This window comes from Larus michahellis, chromosome 11, assembly GCF_964199755.1.
Source record: "Larus michahellis chromosome 11, bLarMic1.1, whole genome shotgun sequence".
Taxonomy (NCBI): Eukaryota; Metazoa; Chordata; class Aves; order Charadriiformes; family Laridae; genus Larus; species Larus michahellis.
The window spans coordinates 13,265,583-13,285,983 of record NC_133906.1 but is presented as its reverse complement, the minus strand read 5'-3'; the positions used below and the strand labels follow the sequence as shown (position 1 = coordinate 13,285,983).

Here is a 20,401-nt window from a genome sequence, read left to right as displayed (position 1 = left end):
TCCCTTTAGTTATGCTCAGCTACAAGAGTTTCTGAATATTCCTGATGCAATCAATATTACTCTGTTTGGAGTCTTTTGGAGCACGCTCCACAGACATCTGATACTGAGTGAAAAAGCATTCTGCTTGTTGGATGCCTTACCTCAGACTGGAGGAAAATACGTGCTGTGTGCTGGAATGAAAACGAAGCTGATGGTACCAGAGTCACAGTTACCTCCCTCAAGCGGGTATTACAGTCAACACAGAAACGAAATGTGAGAAGTATATGAGAAAATGAAAACCAGTTTATTTCTTTTTTTTATTAGCTTATTATTGCTAATAGCAATAATATTTAGCATTATGTATTTCTGCAAATAAACAGATTTAGTTAGACTAGCCAATACCAACTTGTCTCCCCAGCTCCCTCTAGAGGATGGCACACGCTCTTGTTTTGTAATTGACACGTGAAAAAGGTTAACTCTCAGAATAAGGATTTTTCATGGCCAAAGGCTCTAGCCTAAATGCAGACAAGCATGTGGTTTCAGCAGACAGCTGCAGGTCTTTCTCTTTGGTTTCTAATCAGAAAGATTCCTCCCTCCCATTCCACAGCTGTGACATATATAAGGGATGGGGCTTAGGTGCTCTTTTTTTCTTGACTATTTTAGGAGAGGTTGGTTTTTTTTTGGCTGTAACCCTAAAGAGCATGGAGAGTACTTGGAGAATTTGTGTTTGTTTCTATTGCTGTCTTCACTGGCTTTCTTTGAGTATCCAGTGTTCCCCTCACTCCAGGGGTCGTGTGGTCTTTGACAAGAGCCCTGGGTTATTGGTGGCTCCTGAGGACACCGCCATTGAGCTAAATCCATTGTTGCGGCTGCCGAAAGGCATGAGACGTGGATATGCCCTCCTGCCTCCCCTTCTCAAGGTGCTGTCTGACCGGGGACACAAGAACTGGGAGAGTGAGGCCCCCAGGCTACAGCCACACTCCAGAGCCCTTCGGTACATGAAGAGGCTGTATAAGATGTCTGCTACCAAGGAGGGAATCCCTAAGGCTAACAAAAGCCACCTCTATAACACTGTTCGACTTTTCACTCCATGTTCTGAATGCAAGCACCGTCACAAGGACCTCCTGAAAGGTAGGTGTGGGGTGGCCTCTGTTGCAAAGGTCAAACAGGGGTTTTCTGCGTGTTCTGTGCTTGCAGCATAGTATAAAAATATCTTATTTCTTTAGAGTTGTTGCTATTTTAATCCTGATGGTTCTTCTCTTAAACAGTAGGAGTTTTTCATAACCTACTTCTCCTTGAATGGTATTAGACATAGACTTCCCCACAGTTTGGGAACTGCCATGCAAATGGTACTATGTTCAAGACGATATTGAAGTTTCAGGATGACTCATCTTATTATAGTGAGTCAGAGAAAACTCTACAATCACTTCTAAGTAGGAAAAGTAGAAAAATGGTTAGGTGTAATGGCATCACGTTTCCTTCTACTGCCCATCTCAGTTCTGCTTTTTTTAAGGCCATAAAAACGTAGCACTGTAATGAGACTTGTAACAAACTGCCAGAATCCCATTGCAAGATCACTTTTCTCCCTGCTTTGTACGCTTGCTAGGGACAAAACACAACCCAAATGTGTGAATATCCTAAAGGGAAGAGTAGAACTACTTGTAAATCAGGCAGAGGACTGAAAAACTAGGATGGCTGGGGCCCTTGTAACTTACTGTGCTTTCATGGTTTTCTTCAATGTGGGCTGGTCACAGCAACAGCAGCTAGAAATCCTTGGCCTTTAATTCTACTTATGGGACTGCTGGCAAGTGATCTGAGTTCTCCTGGCTTGGATTTTTTCACTTGGAAAGACAGATAACCTTAAACACAAATACCATACTCGTGCACAGTGAACTTTGAGATCGAGGATCAGTTAAGAAGTATTCACTATGGAAAAAATAAAATTAAAATCAATGTTCGTGACTAAAATTTCCTGGCATAATATAATCTTCTGATTCAGAAATATACTCACAATTAATAGTTAATCTCATGATTATATATCCTAAATGTAGTAATAATTAAAGTAGCAGCCTGAATCAACTTCCTACAATTATTGAGGCTATTCAAATTCATGATTGTAGAAAAGTTCATTAATATAGAAAAGATAAGTTCATCAAGATCCACAGAGCCCCCATCTGATTTCTGGTTATTTGGCGTATGTAAGTTTGAAGACATCACTTAATGCATTTGAGTTTCTAATTCACAGAAAAAATACAGTGGTGCGTAGTAAAAAAAGGCAATATATTAAACATATGTTATGTCCACATCTAGAAAACAGGCCAGGAAACAGGTTCATCAATCTCAAAATAAGATGGAAATTGGAGCAAATTCAAAGAATGCATAAAAATGTTTAAAATTGGGGCAAAGATAAGAGTAGTGTATCTTACAGTAGAGGTGAATGTGGCAGAAATGTGCATTCAGAATAACTTGGAAGCTCTGGTTCTGTTTCATAAAAGAAAAGCAAAATGACACTCATGAAACAATGATAATTTTTTTTTAAGTAGTGCTAATAAATAAATTTCTGCCTTGCCATTACTCAGACTTGCTGGCAGCTGCTGGTCAAGTGATTTAAATAGGAAAAAAATATATAAGTAGGAAGAATAAGTAGAGCTAATGCTAAAAAGCTCTGAAAGCATTCACTTTAAAACTTTAGTTATTTCCTTTCATGGCTTGTATAATCTGGAGTGTCTAGTTCCTGTTTCCCCATATCAACACTGAAAAGATTACTGTCAGCTTCCTCCTATACTGTTTTGGTTTTTGGTTTTTTTTTTAAATTAAATGAATCCTAATACCTCTGAAAATCATGGGGCTTCTTGGTTTTGTTGTCATTTCTTAACTTTTAAATCTTATATCCCTTACCAAAGTAGAAACTCCATACAATAAAAGTAAGGGAGGGCGTCTACATTGGTTTCTTCTGCTGCTGAGTATTTTCTACTTATCCACTACATGATAGTATTTATGTCTAGGGGAAAATTAAGATGCACTAACTCTACAGAATTTTGTTTCCCTTTTCAGGAGATGTTCACTCGGTGGATTTACTCTTCAACCTGGATCGTGTTACTGCTCTAGAGCACTTACTCAAGTCTGTCTTGCTATATTCCTTTGACACATCGGTTCCCATTTCTTCTTCCATTACATGCATGTGCCATTTATTTGTCAAGGAGCATGATTTCTCTAGCCAAGTATGTCCCAGCATTTCGCACTCTGTAGCTTTTAGCCTGCACTTTGAAGTTAGAAAACGCAAGTGGGTTGAGATTGATGTGACTTCTTTTCTCCAGCCTCTAATTGCTACTAACAGGAGGAATATTCATATGGCTGTGAACTTCACTTGTCTGGTGGGTGATCCACAACAGAACACTAAACTGGAAAATCCCATTAATGTGGCACTGGTTCCCCCTTCTCTTCTTCTTTATCTGAATGATACCAGTGAGCAAGCTTATCACAGGTGGAACTCACTTAGACACAGAAGGAAAAACCCAGTGCGGCCCAGGCAAAGGAACAGTCTGCGTGTTGATCCTACGGGCGACAAAGGAAAAGAGAATTCACAGGGTAAAAGGGCCTCTCGACGCCGAAGAGATGAGAATCTGAAAGAAGCACCAGCAACTCCACCTCACAATTTGAGCGAATATTTCAAACAATTTCTTTTCCCTCAAAACGAGTGTGAGCTCCACAACTTCCGTCTAAGTTTTAGCCAACTAAAATGGGACAGATGGATCATAGCACCACACAGGTACAGCCCTCAGTACTGCAAAGGCGACTGCCCGCGGGTTGTTGGGCATCGTTATGGCTCTCCTGTCCACACAATGGTACAGAACATAATATACGAGACACTGGACTCCTCTGTTCCAAAGCCCTCCTGTGTTCCTGCCGAATACAGCCCACTGAGCGTCCTGACTATAGAGCCTGATGGCTCCATCGTCTACAAAGAGTACGAAGATATGATAGCTACCAAGTGCACTTGTCGGTAGTGGGTGACTCCTCATTGGTTTTACTCCGGGTTTGGGTATTTCTGCATTCTCAAAGTATCTGTAATCAACTGAACAGCATTTGTGTAGTTCTAAGAGCGCTATAAAATCAGTTGGGATTGAGCATGGAGTTAGTAGAAGGTGTTTACATCATAGCACTTATTTTTGTAGCCACTCAGCCTTTCTAGAATATGAAATTAAATGTAAATAATATCTTTTTATTGGAATAATTTTGCATTTAAAATATGGAAAAGGTTTCAACTACCAGTTGTCTATTTTAAGCTGTTTTGTTACAGATTTAAAATAAGAAATAAATGCCTATCATGCATACCACTTACATTCAGTGCCTGCTAGTTTTCCTCTTTATGAAGAAATCTTTTGTGTGACAACTCCAGCAAGTCTCTAGGAAGAGAGGAGAGTCTTTAATGTTAAAATTGCTGTCTCAGTTCTTAATTCTTTTTCCCTACCACATTTCCAGTTCACCCAAGCAAGAAGACAACTCTTCCTTATGGTTCTGTAAAAAGTTTCAAGGTTGTTTCTTGCTTTTCTTCTGTTGTGCTCTTTGGGCTTTCTCAACCATGGGTGGTGAGAATTTAAGGACAGCTGTGTGGTAACTTGTAAAAATTTAAATAACTGAACTATTTGAGTAAGAACTGGCACCAGCTTACTGGTGAGCTGTTAAAAACAGAGAGGTCTGATCTAGTCCAAGAACAAATCACAAGCTGCTCACAGGGTGAGGGCACAGGATCAGGCACATGGAACTACACTGCCACTTGCTTGGGAATTGTGAAACGTTCAATGCTGTCAGCTGAAAAAAAAAAAAAAAAGGCTTTTAGAAGCCTTTAAAATTAGTTTATTTAAATGCTGTTAAATTGGTTTTGTAGTCTGAAAATGTGGGGCCACAGCCTCATTTCCTCTCTCAGTGAGATTGTAGGGTAACACTGCCTTAATTCTATGTGCTTTCAAACCAAATTTTTACTACAATTTATTTATTTTCTCCTGGACTTTTCTAGTGTTTTTTTGGTCAAAAATGCTAGTTTCAGGCTGGAGACCCCAGCTAAGAGGGCTTTAGATGGGACTCAGACACAAAAACCCCGAGCTTTGGTAGGGATTTTAAGATTTTTTTATTATTATTATTAATAAAAGGATGTGGAGTAGCACTGTATTTGCCAAACTTATTAGGAGTAGCCCTTAAAATGGTGACTCACTAATGCATCAATACATAAATGCCTGAACTTTCTACAGTAAGCCACCTACCCTGAGATCTGACCTGTGCAACGCCCGTGGGCTCAGCCTGGGGTTGGGAGTTCTGCCTGGCAGGGGAAGGGCTGAACCCGAGGGGACTCTGTGACTGTGACAATGGCTCAGCTCGGTACTGCTGGTGTGACACCTCTCCAAGCTGTAAGTACTCGGGGGAAGAGCAATAGGATCTGGCTAACAGTCATTTAACTTCTATCAAAATGAAGTTCCTAATTGAAGATTGCATTAGCCTGGAGCTGTTGAACTAAAAATAGCGCTCGCTTTGGCTCTAATTGAATGTACGTTTGAAGTAAGTACTAAAAGCTCAAGGTAAATATCTTGATGTCAAACAAAAAAAAAAATCCCAGCCCCTGGTCCATGCTACGTTTGCTTGGTTTGAAACAAATTGCTTAATACAAGGTCACTCCCACTAATCCCTTTACAACAGTGGGAATTCAGCTTTACTGGGCCTCCGAGGAGGATAATAAAATTAATTCTTTCTTTAGCACAAATGGAAAAGACAAAGGGCTGAAATCAAGCTAAGGAAATACATTTTTGGGACAGCTACAAGCAGTTTTGGAAATACGTAGCCTCAGCAATGGATTAAAGGTTGAGACGTTCTCCAGGGCGGATTTATGCTGCTACACCGTTTTTAGTCTGCAGCAATACTTATTTGAAGAATAATCCCAGTAGTCAAGACCTCTTGCTGAGGTAGGAAACCGTCATTGCTATAAAATGCTGGCCTCTTCTATGATGATAAGCTTGGTTTTGCTATGAATGAGAGGATTTTGAGGCGTCCACTCACAAAGCTGTTGTCTGAGAAATCAGATTCGTTACCTGGTGTGCAATACCCAATCTCACATGCCAGGATGAGACATTGATTATTTATTTCAAAGTTGTACAAGGCTGGGTGCTCGCTGGTTTCCCACAAATCAAGCACACCAAACGGGACTCTGCGCAATTTTATACACATCTTACAACATCATTATCATATTAGTACCTGTATTTGATTGCTTAGTAATTTACATATGGTTACCCAATCGAGTTAGAGTGTGCTCAGGGGAATGGTCTTCACCTGGGCGAGAGTCATCTTTGACCTATGGGTGTGATTTTCAGTATTATAATGAAGGTACATCAGCTTAGGACACTTAAAATCTTCACTTTTCTGCCAAGTTGGCTTAACTTTTTGCCACATGTAGTTTAGTTGCAGTTTCAAGGTCTATCTGCTCATATGTTCCAGGATGTGCCTCCTCAAGAATGATAACAATACATACTTTCCTCGATTAGGCGTTCTCGCATTAATTCACCCTTGACACATTCAAGGATAGAATCCTCGTTGTCCGTTATGTGCATACGGCCTCTCAACATTAGTTCGCTGTTAATGATGTCGAGGACAAGCTTTGGTAACGAAGCGGCACCCACTCGCCTTTTGAACCCCTCCTTACTCAGGGGAAGTGTCACCGCGATTAAATTATTACAACTGGAGTATAGAAAAGGTGATTTTACACCGTCACCAGCCGGCGGCAGCGCTGAGGAGCGCAGCTGAGGCAACGGGCCGCCGTCCGCACCGGAAGCGGAAGCGGCATCGGAGATGCCGCTTCCGCTTCCGGTGCGGACGGCGGCAGAGGCGTCCGGTGGGGAAGGTGACACGGAGCCGCCATGGGCCTTCACTTCGGTAACCTGGCGCGGGTCCGCCATGTCATCACCTACAGCCTCTCGCCTTTCGAGCAACGCGCCTTCCCCAACGTCTTCTCGCACGGGGTGCCCAACGTCTGGCGCCGGTTCAGCTCCCAGGTCTTCAAGGTGGTGCCCCGTGAGTATGGGGAGATACCTCAGGGATCGAACACCCCCCACCCCCCCGTTTTCCTCCTCAGCGTCTCCATTTTGGGGATGGGGGATTGTCCAGAGAAAGGCAAGGGAGCTGGTGAGGGGTCTGAGGCACAAGTCTGATGAGGAGCCCCTGAGGGAGCTGGGGGTGTTCAGCCTGGAGAAAAGGAGGCTGAGGGGAGACCTTCTCGCTCTCTACAACTCCCCGAAAGGAGGAGTAGGAGCTGGGGGTGTTGGTCGACAGCCGGCTGAACATGAGCCAGCAGTGTGCCCAGGTCGCCAAGGCGGCCACCAGTATCCCGGCCTGTGTCAGCAACAGTGTGGCCAGCAGGACCGGGGCAGTGACTGTCCCCCTGTACTGGGCACTGGGGAGGCCCCACCTCGAGTGCTGTGTCCAGGTTTGGGCCCCTCACCACAAGAAAGACCTTGAGGTGCTGGAGCGTGTCCAGAGAAGGGCAACGGAGCTGGCGAGGGGTCTGGGGCACCCTCAAGTCTTGTGAGGAGCGACTGAGGGAGCTGGGGGTGTTCAGCCTGGAGAAAAGGAGGCCGAGGGGAGCCCTTCTCGCTCTCTACATCTCCCTGAAAGGAGGGTGTAGCCAGGGGGGGTTGGTCTCTTCTCCCAAGGAACAGGCAACAGGACAAGAGGAAACAGCCTCAAGGTGCACCAGGGGAGGTTTAGGATGGATATTAGGAAAAGTTTCTTCATGGAAAGGGTTATCAAGCATTGGAAGAGGCTGCCCAGGGAAGTGGTTGAGGCACCATCCCCAGAGGTATTTAGAAGATGGGCAGACGTGGTGCTGAGGGACATGGGTTAGTGGGGGTTTTGTCAGAGTTAGGCTGATGGTTGGACTTGATGGTCTGAAAGGTCCCTTCCAACTGAGATGATTCTGTCTGTGTAATGGTGGCCTTCTGTAATGCGGTCTCTAGCACAGAAGCCTGGTGGTGTGAGCCACTCTGTGTTGATTGCAGTGTGACTTGTGAGTGTCCCCTTTCCTTTCCAGCTTTTCTGGCAGGCTATCTCCTCTACTCCTGGGGAACACAAGAGTTTGAGAGGCTGAAGAGGAAGAACCCTGCTGACTATGAAAACGACCAGTAATCGACTTAATAAGGAGACTGTTACCACCCTGTATTATCAACTTGGTGTTGCTAAGCTTGTTTGCATGACTACAAGAGTATTAAGAGGGAGATAAGTCTTGTCTAATAAACTTTAACTTTGTCCCATGACTTTGTGTGAAATCTGTGTCTTGAGATGTTTAAGGTAAGTAGCAGCAAATCTCTGTCTGGTTCACTCTGTACAGGGAGATAATCGGGGTAAAGTTCTGTATGCTCAGACTCTTCTGTTAGAGCATTTCCAGCCTTTTTTGGCTCCTGTTTCTTTGAAACGTTTCTCAGTATAACTAGTGTAGCGAGGGGTGCCTTCAGCTGGAGGTGATTGGAAATAACGGCTCATTGCTCCTTTTACCTTTCCAGCAGTGGCCACTGCTTTTTTCTTTAACCTTGATACCTGTGAAAAACAAACAGGCACCTCGTTTGGTATTGACCAAAACGGCATGAGCTGGCTGATGGCTCGGGATTGAATGTGGACTTTGACCTCTGTACAGAGGCTCATCCCTTCACATCCAGGAGACACGGGGCAATGGGTAAAATTTGCAGCGGGAGAGATTTCATCTCGATGTAAGAGTGGAATTTTTTTACTGTGAGAACAATCAATCACTGGAACAACATCCCCAGGGACGTGGTGGTGACTGGACAGGGTGCTGCATAATCTCATCTGGGCTCCCCACAAAAGGGATCTTTTGAGGTCCCTTCCAACCTGGGCTGTTCTGTGATTCTGTGTTATTATTTACCTAGTTATCATATTAATGTTAATTGGATGCTTAACTGCAATTCTGATATCTGATTAGTGTTAATAGGCTGGATCAGAAGTTTCTTCTTGGAAACTACCAGGAGAAACAAGACTGTTTAATACCTGAAGATGATTTAAAAACAAATATCTGTACTAAAGTTACTTAAGTATGTGACAAATTCACCCTGTGGCTCTCAGTGTATAAACAAGCTTCACTATTCAAAGTCTGGCACATCTGGCTGGTTCCTTTATCCCTTTACTTCTTCCTTTCAGCCTTGAGCTGACTGTCTGAAGCTCGTGCACTGTGCAGAGCCACACATTTATCTCCTGTCCTGCTGTTCTTGTAGCTGGTACTGAGCGTTTATCTTATCCGCAGGGCAGGAGTGACGTTTCCCTGTGTTGGTCTCTTGGTGCGCTCAGGGCTGGGCTCTCTGGAAGCCAAAGATGCTGTCTCCCATGTCAGGAAGTTGGGGGGTATGCAATTTTTATAGCTGAATGCTTTGTTCTTTTGGGGCTCAACATACCTTTAAAAAGCACGTGAGACTAAACTCAGTCTTAGGCTGTTCCTACTGCTCTTGTGTTTACTCCGAGCACAGTCTGAGGTTGGCATCAACAGGAGTAATACAAGTCACACTGCAGCAAGTTGTGCTAAAAATATTCCATGCTTAAATTTAACTCTGAGTTTCAGTTCGTTGGTATTTTCTAGGCGGCTTAACCAAGCAGGGAGGAACGAACTGACTGCTATGACTGTGAGAGCTGGCGAAGACGTCTAGAGGCAGACTTTATTCAAAACTTTACTTGTGTTCTGCTTATTTAGCCTCTGAGAGCACCCACAGCAGCTGACAGGTAGCATCAATGAGAGCACGTGTGAACTTTTACATTAGTAGCTTCAGTAAATAGTTGTTTTTTCCACGACTTTTGTCTCAGCAGCTCTGCTGAAGGCGAGCAGCGCATCTCGGTTGCTCTCACAAGGTCTCTGTCCCCATTCACAGACAGCTGAACTGTGTCTGAACCAGTTGCCAGGCACCTGTCAACAGCGTGGCACCTTCACCCCAGCCGCCGACCAGTTACCCGAGGCCCCGCAGCCCAGCGACTGCGTGGGCAGTGGCTCAGCCCCGCCGCATTGTCAGCAGCGAGGCAGCCGCCAGGCTGGGCCTCCTCACCCTTTGCTCCACCGCCGGCCTGTCGCAACCCTGCCCAGCCTTTCTCCGGTCCTGCCCAGCCGTTCTCCGCTGCCTCCGCCGCCCTGTGCCTCCCGCCGGGCAGGGAGAGGGATGCAGAACCCGTTACCGGCAGGGATGGCTCCTGTTGATGTGTGGCATTCAGGAGTTTGGACAGTAGGTATTTCAGAATCCGAACAAAGCGCATGAAAATTTTTCAGTCATTAATTAATTTCTGTTCTCCCTTTCCTAAATGTTAGAAGTGGCAACAGAGCAACATTTTGTGTCCTTTTTTTTTTTTTTTTTTTTTTTTTTTGTTTTGTTATAACATCTTTGCTGTGGCATTTTACTGGTGTGCTGGACTTGTATGCATGGAAACAACTGGTTCAGTTTTATTTTGTTTTCCCTGGTTTCTTGCCCAGAGTAAACACGTTGCTGCCTGAAAGGGATATGCTGATGCTATTAGTAATCCAGAAGGAGACAGAACAATTTTGACGTACGTATTGTCACAAAGTACTAGTCTCACCTAGCCAAAAGCTGACGACTTGCAGAGGGCACTGCTGTCAGAATTGAAAGAGCTGTCACTGCAGGTCCTGTGCTCCAGAGGTGAGGGTGAGACTGCTGCTGCTGCCTCTTGCTTTCCTTTCCCTGCTCTAGTACAGTGCCTAGCGGAAACAGCAGAAATTAGAACTCGGATGCATGTAAAGAAAGGATTTAATGGGAAAAACAACTGAGAAATTCACAGCCAAACGTAAAAGAAACTTTTAAAGTTCAGCTGTTTGTTGTGCCATGATCCACTGTCGCATTTCCTTCCCTCTGTAAGGCCCAGGAAGGTGAAATGATGAAGGGGTTTGATTCCTCCTCACAGGGCAGGACGACAAACAGGTCAGAGGAAAGAGTGTAAGAACCATTGTAGGAAAGGAACAAATTTTCCAATAGGAGCTGTAGACAATACAATGCAAAGGGTTTTTATTTAATCCAGTGAAGTTTGGGCTAAGGGGTAATCATTGCAGACAGGAACCTGACAACATGGCATTATCTTAATCTAGGTAACTCGCCTTCCACGCTGGCACTTACGCCTCCATATCAAGCAATCACAGAGAACGGCAGCCTGTTACATCCAGATTTCTATTTCCAATTCAGCTAAAATGTAGTTCATTTTTTTTGTACAGTATCTTCCTACTTGAAGTAACTTAAAACACAGTGTGCACCAAAGCCTGTGTGTACTCGACTCAAGTAAACTGGTAATCTCTTTATTATGTTATTCTGCAATCTCACAAGTCTGGTACCCAGCAGACCTGGCATTCACGGGATGGATGTGGGAGCCGGAGGCACGAGATCCCACAGCTGAGGAGCAGCAGCGAGTACCAGCAAGGTCCATTTAAAGACTGGTGATCTCAGGCGTACGCTTTTCCCTTGTCCCCATGTTTGTAAGCTGGGAGAATTTTAGAGAGAATAAGGGGTAAGAGAGAGCTCTTCTTAAACACTCTCTTCTCTGGGCTGTCACAATCTCGTTTCACAATGGAAAAAATTAAGATTCCTCTTAATTACAAACTGCCCATCCCCATCATGGGAGTTGCTGGCACCTTTGAGAAGACTAACGGTGAGTGACGCTGTAAGGTTCGGAGCAGACTGCAGCCGGCGGCTCTTCTAAAGAAACCATCCTCTGGCCACATGGAGCAACTCGGCTCTGGAACACCCCTGTGGCAGTCGCTTCTGCTTTGGGGATTAGCTGTCTAGGGATCAGCATCTGCAACTGCACATCTGGATCCTTGGCAAAAGAGGTCTATTATTTATCACACATAACATTTTTAAATTCCAAAACCCATCTGAAAAGTATTACATCTGCTTTTTAAGTGCCACGTGCGTGGAAAGGAAGGTGAAGTAACTTCCTCGTGATTCTTTCATGTACCAAGAACGGGGAGCAGAATCACAAGCGTGATTCTCTGCTCCAAACAAGCTCGATAAGACAATACTTACCTCTGGCTGACAAAATCAAAGCCACACACACTGTAAACGTCACGGAAGTTAAATAGGGTTATGGCTTTTGATCTTTACCATAATACTGTGGGCCAAACACCCTCTTGCTTGCAAATACACCATAGAGTTCTGGTAACACATTAGGTAGGTTTTAAAAAAAGGAACAGTTGGCGCATGTGGTAAGCTGACCAGACAAAGTACAAGTGGAAGGAGAGTAAATCATTAGCTAAACAGACAGGCCTTGAACCAAATCACTTCAGCAGATGCTAACTTAGTAATTCCCTCTTGCTCCGAAACGAACTTTGTTCCTGTAATGACTGACAGCTGATGCAATGATAAGAGAATGAAGTCTATAAAAATCTAGCTGAGGCTTGGGAAGTTCTATTTGGGGCTCTTCCTACCTCCTCCGCCCAAGGCCGGTCCCGCGGTGGAAGTGGCGGCTCACAGCGTGAAGATGCACTCCTGGAAAGCGATGGCAGTCCTACTGCTCTGCTCGCTGCTGCTCAGCCAGGTAAAGAGAGAACTATTTAAAGCGCTAATTCGAAATGGTCAGGCAGTTAATAAAAAGCGTTAGGATTTGCATGAATAACTGGCAGGAGTTAGAGGTGACAGCAGAGATCTCTTAGAGGATTCGACATCGTAAAAAAGTAGAGTAACTGCCTGGTGAATGCTGGATTGCTCTGAGATGTACCTTAGCAATTCATTCTGCCTTCCCTCCATGAGGATTAAAAAACCAGTTTTTATACTTTTTGCTTCTTTGGGGTTAAGATACAAGCAAGTACACATTACCAGATCATGCTAGCATCTGAAAATGAGAAAGATTTCACGTTTCTCACTTGAGACTACTGAGCTCAGCATCAGAGTGACCGAGTGCTCGCAGCCGCGGATGCTCTGACGGCGGCACGACCCCTCTGTTTCAGACCCTCTGTGCTTCCCTGCACCCCCCGCTCAGCAGGCAGAGGCGGATGACACCGTTCTGGAGAGGCGTCTCGCTGCGACCCGTCGGAGCCTCGTGCAGGGATAACAGCGAATGCATCACCATGCTGTGCAGGTAATGGACCCTCATCAGCGTTAAGGTTCGGCGACACTTGATATCGTATTATGTAGAGGAAGTTCCCACTTATTCTTACCCAAACGAGATACGGAATTAATTCTGTGCATAGAAAAAGATACCAGGAATAGGGATGGGGCAATAGATTCAGACCTCTTTTGTAAGCAATGCAAACAGAGCAGAGTCCACGTGCCCTTGATTACAAGCCTTAGTCCTTTCCTTGCAACCCAAAATAACCTGTCTCTTGAAAAAGGAACATGGGATTCTAGACAGCTTTTAGGTAGACACTTAAGAGACCTTAAAATTAAGCCTTCTTAAAGCCAATACTGTTCACTTGGGAGCACTTATCAATTAAAAGCAGTATCTTACCCTAAATTAATCACTTTAAGGTGATTACTTAAGCTCATAGTTTAAGACAGCTAAAATACCAAAAGCCATTTAGTTCTCATGAACACAAGACATTAGCAAATCGTCCAACTCCATATAATTAAACTGATTAGTTAAAATTACTGCTTAGTGACCGAAAGCTGATTTTGTGTGGCACCTGCTGTACACATACCACAAAGCAGAGACAATCCATAAATACAATAGGGCATGGTAGTCGAGCTGCTATTTTACATGCACTTGAAACACGTCATTTCGTTCTACCGACTAACAGAGGCGAACTGTAACAGCAGCTACAGGAAGATACAGACAGAAAGGGATTTATAGAGCCTGTAATTTCTGCACCCCAGCCTGACAGTATAGCCCTGGGAAACAGGCACTTTGGAGCTGTTGTGCAAAGCAAAGAACATAAATGAATCAAGCTGAACTGAACAGAGTTAAAGAGGTGAATACAACGTGCACGGCTGCAGGAGCTGGGCCCGAGCACTGCTGTCGCAGTAAGCGCAGCACTGCTGGGGACGTACGCGTGGATGCCTGTCCGAGCTGGCAGCGCCTGATGATGTTTTGTTTTCCAGGAAGAATCGCTGTTTCCTTAGAACAGCCTCGGAGTGACCTGTCGCCATGAAAACACTCATCACTGTTACTGCTAACGATGCTCCCCTCTACTTGGGAAATATTTATTGACCGTTCAAAAGCTAGGACAGTGACTCGAGCAATAAGTATATTTAACATTTCTGTCATATGAACTGGTAAAAGGACTTCAAAGAGCTTGAGCGCGTTTCCTAGCCAAGGCTGTCGCTCTGCAGCAGCGTCAGGATGACTCTCTGGCCAAGCTCAATAAAAGGACTCTGCCTCTCCTCTTCGTTTTGGTTTTTTGTAATGGTTCATATATATTATTTTTTTTAAGGTGTGAATTAAAAATTTATATTCAGCAAGCCACCTTGGTTTTCCTTGTATCCTCTGAGCAAAGTGTGCGGTGAGCGCACATCACGGAGTTCAAGCAGAAGTGCTTATTTCAGACTGGACTTTAGACATTTATCCTTCAACCTGGCAAGTGCAGAAAGTAGATCAGGCTTCCACCTGGTTTCCATCTCAGCAGCTGAACTCTCTAACAGGCCCTTATCTGAGGTGCTGATAAAAGAAGGACCAAACAAACTGATAATACTGATAGCATTTCCAATATCCCAAATATAACCAGTGATAACGGGGGGGGAAAGTATTTACTTTTAATTACTTCTAATCACACTTACTTAAATGACTGTCCTAGACTGACTTCTGAAACCGAAGCATCTACTATTTTAAAATAAATCGATCAAAATACATTTTTGACCGGTTGCACGTTAACTTGGAGGGCTAAAAGAAACAAAGTCACTTTTGATTAGGCAAATACCACCAAGTCGGGGACACAAATACTGAATGCTGCTTGCCCTTTGTTATACACAAAGCACGAGGATCAAAAAAGACAACTCTGCTTAAAAATGCAGCATCGGGGAGGAGAACGGCCACGCAACAGACACGAGCACAGTGGTTTGGAAGTTTAATACAGAAAATCTATTTGATATTTATTAAACTTAGTTTCTCCAGTTACAGTTTTGCATTGTACAAAGCATTTTAATGACACAGTAGTTAAAAAGATCTTTACAAATTGAAATGTGATACCCTTTTCTCCAAATATTTTAATTGCCATAAATTTGTTTAAAAATACACATTAAACGCATGTTTCAGACACTAAACTTTCTATAATCTCAATACCACAAAATACATAGAATATACTATACAGATGTGGAAAAAATCTAGTTAGTATATAATACTTTGCTCACCATTAACAGCTTTATTACGTGAAATGCACATACTGACTTAGAAATCCTAATTTTGAGCCCCAAAGTACCCTTTGAAATTTCAAATGTATTGCAACAAATAAAAATCACAGTTTGTTTTCTTTTAGGTTTTGGTTGAAGACAGATGCCTAAATATTTTGATAGAAACAAAAATGTAACACATGGACTTGTCATGTACAAAGCATAAAACAGAGACATCCCATTAGTTACTAACAGTACCTTTCTGTACGATTAATAAGGGCTTCATTTATAAGTGACAGGTTAAAAGTTACCTTCCCCCCACCCCCCCCCAGCCCTCCCCCGAAAGAAAAACCTTTCTTCACCAAATAATAATTTCAAATAAGATAAAGGATTTTTAATAAATATATAAGCACTTTATCCTCCATATACAAAATTTCTTAAAACAATTTAAAAGGGGGACCAGATACAAATGTCAGGAACTGTGCTTGCAAACGTCATGCCTGGTCCTTAGAGTTGAGTTTTCGGATGTGTAATGCCAACGCAGCCAAAACCAAGCGCTGCGCAAGTTCCGCGCACCCAACGACACCGACCGCGGGGGTTGCATATAAAAACCGAAGACAGGGAACGCTGTGTTCTAATGTGCCTGGATCCGCTCCGCCCGTGCGCATCCAGACTTAACGCCCGGAACGGTGGAAACCCACCAAGGTTTCCAGATGAAACTAGAAGAGGTGAAGCCTTCACACGAGGACAGCCAACATGAACCCCATGCTGCAGCACAGCGCGTCCAGCTGCTCCCTACGCTGTGTTTGGGTGAAACTCGGCCGAGCGCCGGCGGATCCCAGCAAGCAGAGGAGCCCCTGTGGCGGCGCTGGCGCAGGGCAGAGCCCTCCCCGGGCCCCCCCGGCCCTGCTGTGGGCAAACGCCACCGTGGCCGCACGGACCCATTCCTCGAAAAGCAACGGAGCCCGACACACACCACCATTCCCTGATTGTTCGAGTTGACGTAACTTTCCTCCTTAGGAAGTTCGTCTCCTGGAATAGGTCTGGATTTGTCTGAGTTGGCTGGCAAAAGCTTTGGCTACCCTTTAGACGGAAAGATGTCTGGCATTAACTGTGTCGCTTGGAAACCCAGGGTTTTCCATAACACTGATTCATCAGATGGAGTAATTGAAACGCTGACCAAAGTATTTGTCAGAAATCTAAGAATTTGGAAGTTGTTTACTCCCCAATGGGTAATTCAAACTTGACTTGCTCAGGCCCTTTTGTATCTGCCTTAATATAAACACTGCAGTGACGGCAAATATCTGTTAGGTAAATGAAATATTAAATACAGCAAAGGTAGTCTCTCTCTCCAGTGGTTTGCCATTTTGGCAAACTACATTAATTATCCGCCTACGGCTTTATTTTACTTGCCCCAGGCAAGCGCTACATTTTTTTTCCATAAAGTCCTGACTCTCCGTATGTTGGGGCCATTCATAAATACATTTCAGGGCATTTTTTTGTTATCACAGCAATCAAGCCTCAGCAATCTAAAGGAATATACATTGCACTCCTGTATAATATGCAAGATTTATCACCAATAAGATGGTGACTCAGCACTCAATAAATAATATATCAATATAGTCAGTTGCACCATAATCTAAAAACAAGTATAACATATACTTTGGACAGACTGAGTTCATATATATATACATATATATTAAAAGACACATACAATACAAATTGCATACTGCCATCAAAAGCCAAGAAGAGCCATCCATATGCTCTGCTTTATGGCTAATAGTTTCAAATCAAACTAAAAGTCTCGGGCTGTTTGACTCTGGGGTCCTGAAGATTTGTTTATAATTACAAATGGTTGCACCTTATCACCTCGGAACCTGCAAGTTTGACAGCAAATTCAAATAGTTGTGATATCTGAGCAAGCCTAGTCTGATTAAGCCATTTTTAAGATTCACCAGCTGGGACCGCGTTCAGTGAGGGAATTCAAATTACGGCGTTGATATGTATTTAATATACAGTCCTGCAGGGAATCAATGAGGAAGCCAAGAGTTAGGGATTCCCTCGTCGTTAGTCACTACTGCGCCGCGTGCGAGGACTGGAGCGACGCGCGCTGCCGCGGGGGAGGAACCACGGGCAGCTTTGGACCATCCGCCCCCACTTTGACAGAGGGATGGAAGCCTGTAACGTACTGGCATTATTTTTAAGCTACGAAATCTGACAAAGTACATCACTTTTCTCTCGGAAACAATGGTAAATCCCAAGTTAAGATATGCTTTTGGAATTGCGAAATTTAAATGTATCTGTTTGAAATAGCCACAGACGCATAAGGCATTTCTTTCCAATTAACAAGACCTCTGCACATCTCCCGGACAGACAGACGACGCGGGACAGCACTCTGGAGGGGATTTTACTACAACGTACACTGTGCAGGTGGGACACTTTCAACCAGTTCAGGTCCACATTTTGACACGATGTAAAAAGTCTTCTGGTCATTGAAGACAATTTTTTTTAAGATCCACTGATCTAGGAATAAGAGATACTTTTTTTTAAGAGACCAATTTCGCGTGACACCAAAAGGTATTTGTGGGACTCGAGTTAAGGAAAAAAAATTCCCAGAGATGAGACCATTCCTGCTAAGAGCAATGGTAACTGTGCACGAAGGAGCAAGCCAAAAATCAGCCATGCCGGCTAGTGCAGCACTACACAAAAAATAAACTATGAATGCAACTTCTAAGAAGATATTTTTTTATATAGCGTCAAAAGTGTGCTAGGCACTTTAGAGTATTAAAGGAAAAATAGTTGACAGTGTCCCATTAACCAAGATGCGGAGTCTGAGGGTACAGAGTTCTGTCTCGAACAGCAAACACTAACAGAAACGTGACCTTGCACAGTGATTCAATAAAAAGGATGCTCCAACAGACCTGACGAGTAAATTCAGCTATCGTGGAAAAAGTCCCAGGTCTGTTAACCATGTAACAAGTCGTATGTAGCAAAGCTTTTCTGGAAGTACAAAACACGCTGGAACGCAAAGGAAGCTCTACGAATATGCAGCTACCTTTTAGTAGGTTACTAATTTGCAAAACTTCTAAACTCTTAAAGCCCATAGGACATACTGCAGTACTAAGTAGCGTAGAATTCTATTCCTTCTCTCGAGGTTGCCGTGATTTTGGCACTTAACTACTACTACACAAAAAATTTAGTGCAATCATTTTCCTGAACATGCACGTTCATATCTGGTACAGAATAAAGGGTTAAATGGGAGAGAAAACAAAGCAGCATTCCACAATCTCACTCCAAAGGATTCAGAGTTTGACTCTTCGAAAGGAGACCACCACAAGGAGAAGTCAGTTCGTGGGACAGACGCTAGGACTTTGAAAAAGGAAATGGAATTTTACCAAAGTACTGCAGAAGACCACTGCATACAGTATACCTGGTCCTGCTGTAAAACATCTTGTAAACAGTTCATAAAATCTTCATCTAAAAGTAAGGCATAAGGCACACCAGACGTGTTCGGGGCACTAAGCAATACTGAAAGCAGTAGCGTTTGAAACCTTTTACTCAGACAAGCACCTTACGTGGAAAGGTACTTTGGTTTACACTTTTTGAGAGCGGCCAACTGCAACTCCGTGAACCACTTCTGTCGCACCGAGTCGCTCCCTCGCAAGCGAGGATTACGCTCCATCAAACATTAACAGGACCTTCATTAACACGGGGTAAATACAAGTTTTAAATCCATTCTGCATCGAAACAGTCGGTTTCCCTGTAATAGCTGTGTGCTCCCACCCCACGACGGCTGTTGCACTGTCATCCCGTAGTGTCTGTTACCGATCAGACCCTAAAAGGAAAACACGGACCTCGATTTCTACTTAAGATTCCTGGTTTCTCAGTCAATGGAAAAGATGCAAATGACAGTTCTGCTAGGAATTTAACTACTGTTGTGTTTTTAACCACAAAGTTCACCGATTTTGTAAGCGTCAAAAAATGACAAGCAAGGAAACAAAACGTGTTTTAAATGAAGAGATGCAAAAAAGCACAAGATTGTCCATTTCAGAAACCTCTCCTGTATGCATCGCACCTATCGGACTGAAGTTCATTCTTACACCACTACTTCCATATTACATTAAATGCAAATTACTGTAATGTTTTGTGATTGTTATAGTGTTAATCGATGTTTTGAAACTGCCTGGAAAACAATCCAAGTCAGATCCAGCTAAATACTTTTCCATAAAAATTTCTTTATAATTCATTTAAACGAAGTATCTTAATACGTAGAAGAATATCTGGAATTTTTCTATTTAGTACAAATTCTGCAATAATAAATCTGTAGTTGCCATTATTAGTCGACTCATAGGCATTAGGCATGAAAAGTATGGTGTCCCTACACGTTAGAACCTATCAACCCTAGTTCCTTTTACAGGCTCTACCACCACAAGACATTACAGAGTAACAAAGCTCACAAAGTACTTAAATAAAGTGTCTATGTTTAATTTCTGCTAAGTACTCGAAAGGGTAAATTCAGGGAAGAAATAGCTAAAAACTGCCCCACACTGGGCTTTTCAAAATTAAAATTAAAAAAATTAAAATAAATAGGATTTAAACTGACTATTTATGTATTATGACCGGAATTCCAATGATCTATCCATGATAGATCAGCAAAACTACACCTTTATATGTAGCAAATTTTAATATATTTAAATAACTTAAAACGGGAATACTGAAGAAGTCCATTGACCAGATGATTGGGGGTTAAAACACAAAACACAAATGAGGATGGGAGACATGTGAAAGCAATCCTTGCTCTTAGTGTCAACTAAGCAATGTGTTATGGCAGTCTTCCTTATCGACATGACACAGTGTTGTGGAGATAAATCAGAGGCAGCGAGAAAAAATGTGTTCGATTTTTCCATTCCTTCAGTTCAAAGTATCACTTGGCATCCAGGCGCAACCAATGCAATCCCTGCCGGGTGTAACGCACTAGGTCTGTCATGATGCTCGAGTTAAAAATCAGAGGGCCCATAACTTTATCCAGTTCAGCAAAGAACTCTAAAACAACAGAAACACAAGTTAAACTAGACACGTATTTTCATACAGGAAATATTACACCCAAACTCCCCACCTTTTCAGCATGAATC

The 20,401-nt window shown here is 43.3% G+C and overlaps 4 protein-coding genes across 7 annotated transcripts in view; 3 read left to right on the top strand and 1 right to left on the bottom strand.

The window, feature by feature from the left end:
• The first annotated feature begins 642 nt into the window (after nucleotides 1–642).
• On the top strand, nucleotides 643–4,337 carry GDF9 (growth differentiation factor 9). Its single transcript, XM_074603983.1, has 2 exons — nucleotides 643–1,110; nucleotides 3,034–4,337. The coding sequence occupies exons 1-2, from the start codon at nucleotides 681–683 to the stop codon at nucleotides 3,984–3,986; spliced, it is 1,383 nt and encodes a 460-aa protein (XP_074460084.1). The 5' UTR covers nucleotides 643–680; the 3' UTR covers nucleotides 3,987–4,337.
• A 2,464-nt stretch (nucleotides 4,338–6,801) lies between these two features.
• On the top strand, nucleotides 6,802–8,273 carry UQCRQ (ubiquinol-cytochrome c reductase complex III subunit VII). Its single transcript, XM_074604276.1, has 2 exons — nucleotides 6,802–7,035; nucleotides 8,051–8,273. Exons 1-2 carry the CDS (start codon nucleotides 6,882–6,884, stop codon nucleotides 8,143–8,145), a joined length of 249 nt encoding a protein of 82 aa, XP_074460377.1. The 5' UTR covers nucleotides 6,802–6,881; the 3' UTR covers nucleotides 8,146–8,273.
• Nucleotides 8,274–9,940: 1,667 nt separating this feature from the next.
• LEAP2 (liver enriched antimicrobial peptide 2) lies at nucleotides 9,941–14,409 on the top strand. Its single transcript, XM_074604277.1, has 3 exons — nucleotides 9,941–12,546; nucleotides 12,956–13,086; nucleotides 14,046–14,409. The coding sequence occupies exons 1-3, from the start codon at nucleotides 12,490–12,492 to the stop codon at nucleotides 14,080–14,082; spliced, it is 225 nt and encodes a 74-aa protein (XP_074460378.1). The 5' UTR covers nucleotides 9,941–12,489; the 3' UTR covers nucleotides 14,083–14,409.
• Nucleotides 14,410–15,006: 597 nt separating this feature from the next.
• AFF4 (ALF transcription elongation factor 4) overlaps nucleotides 15,007–20,401 on the bottom strand; it is a 54,509-nt gene continuing 49,114 nt past the window's right edge. For all 4 annotated transcript variants that reach the window (XM_074604271.1, XM_074604274.1, XM_074604273.1 and 1 more), the window contains one exon: nucleotides 15,007–20,312. In XM_074604271.1, coding sequence (XP_074460372.1) covers nucleotides 20,194–20,312 — 119 coding nt within the window. In that variant the 3' untranslated portion in view covers nucleotides 15,007–20,193. The remainder of the gene's footprint in view (nucleotides 20,313–20,401) is intronic.

Bases quoted from the DNA above. Each gene is read 5' to 3' on its own strand.
- GDF9 (XM_074603983.1), top strand. From the start codon at position 681: ATGGAGAGTACTTGGAGAATTTGTGTTTGTTTCTATTGCTGTCTTCAC. The intron at 1,111-3,033 runs GTAGGTGTGGGG...TTCCCTTTTCAG, and splicing joins TCACAAGGACCTCCTGAAAG to GAGATGTTCACTCGGTGGAT.
- UQCRQ (XM_074604276.1), top strand. From the start codon at position 6,882: ATGGGCCTTCACTTCGGTAACCTGGCGCGGGTCCGCCATGTCATCACC. The intron at 7,036-8,050 runs GTGAGTATGGGG...TTTCCTTTCCAG, and splicing joins GGTCTTCAAGGTGGTGCCCC to CTTTTCTGGCAGGCTATCTC.
- LEAP2 (XM_074604277.1), top strand. From the start codon at position 12,490: ATGCACTCCTGGAAAGCGATGGCAGTCCTACTGCTCTGCTCGCTGCTG. The intron at 12,547-12,955 runs GTAAAGAGAGAA...CCTCTGTTTCAG, and splicing joins GCTCGCTGCTGCTCAGCCAG to ACCCTCTGTGCTTCCCTGCA. The intron at 13,087-14,045 runs GTAATGGACCCT...TTTGTTTTCCAG, and splicing joins TGCATCACCATGCTGTGCAG to GAAGAATCGCTGTTTCCTTA.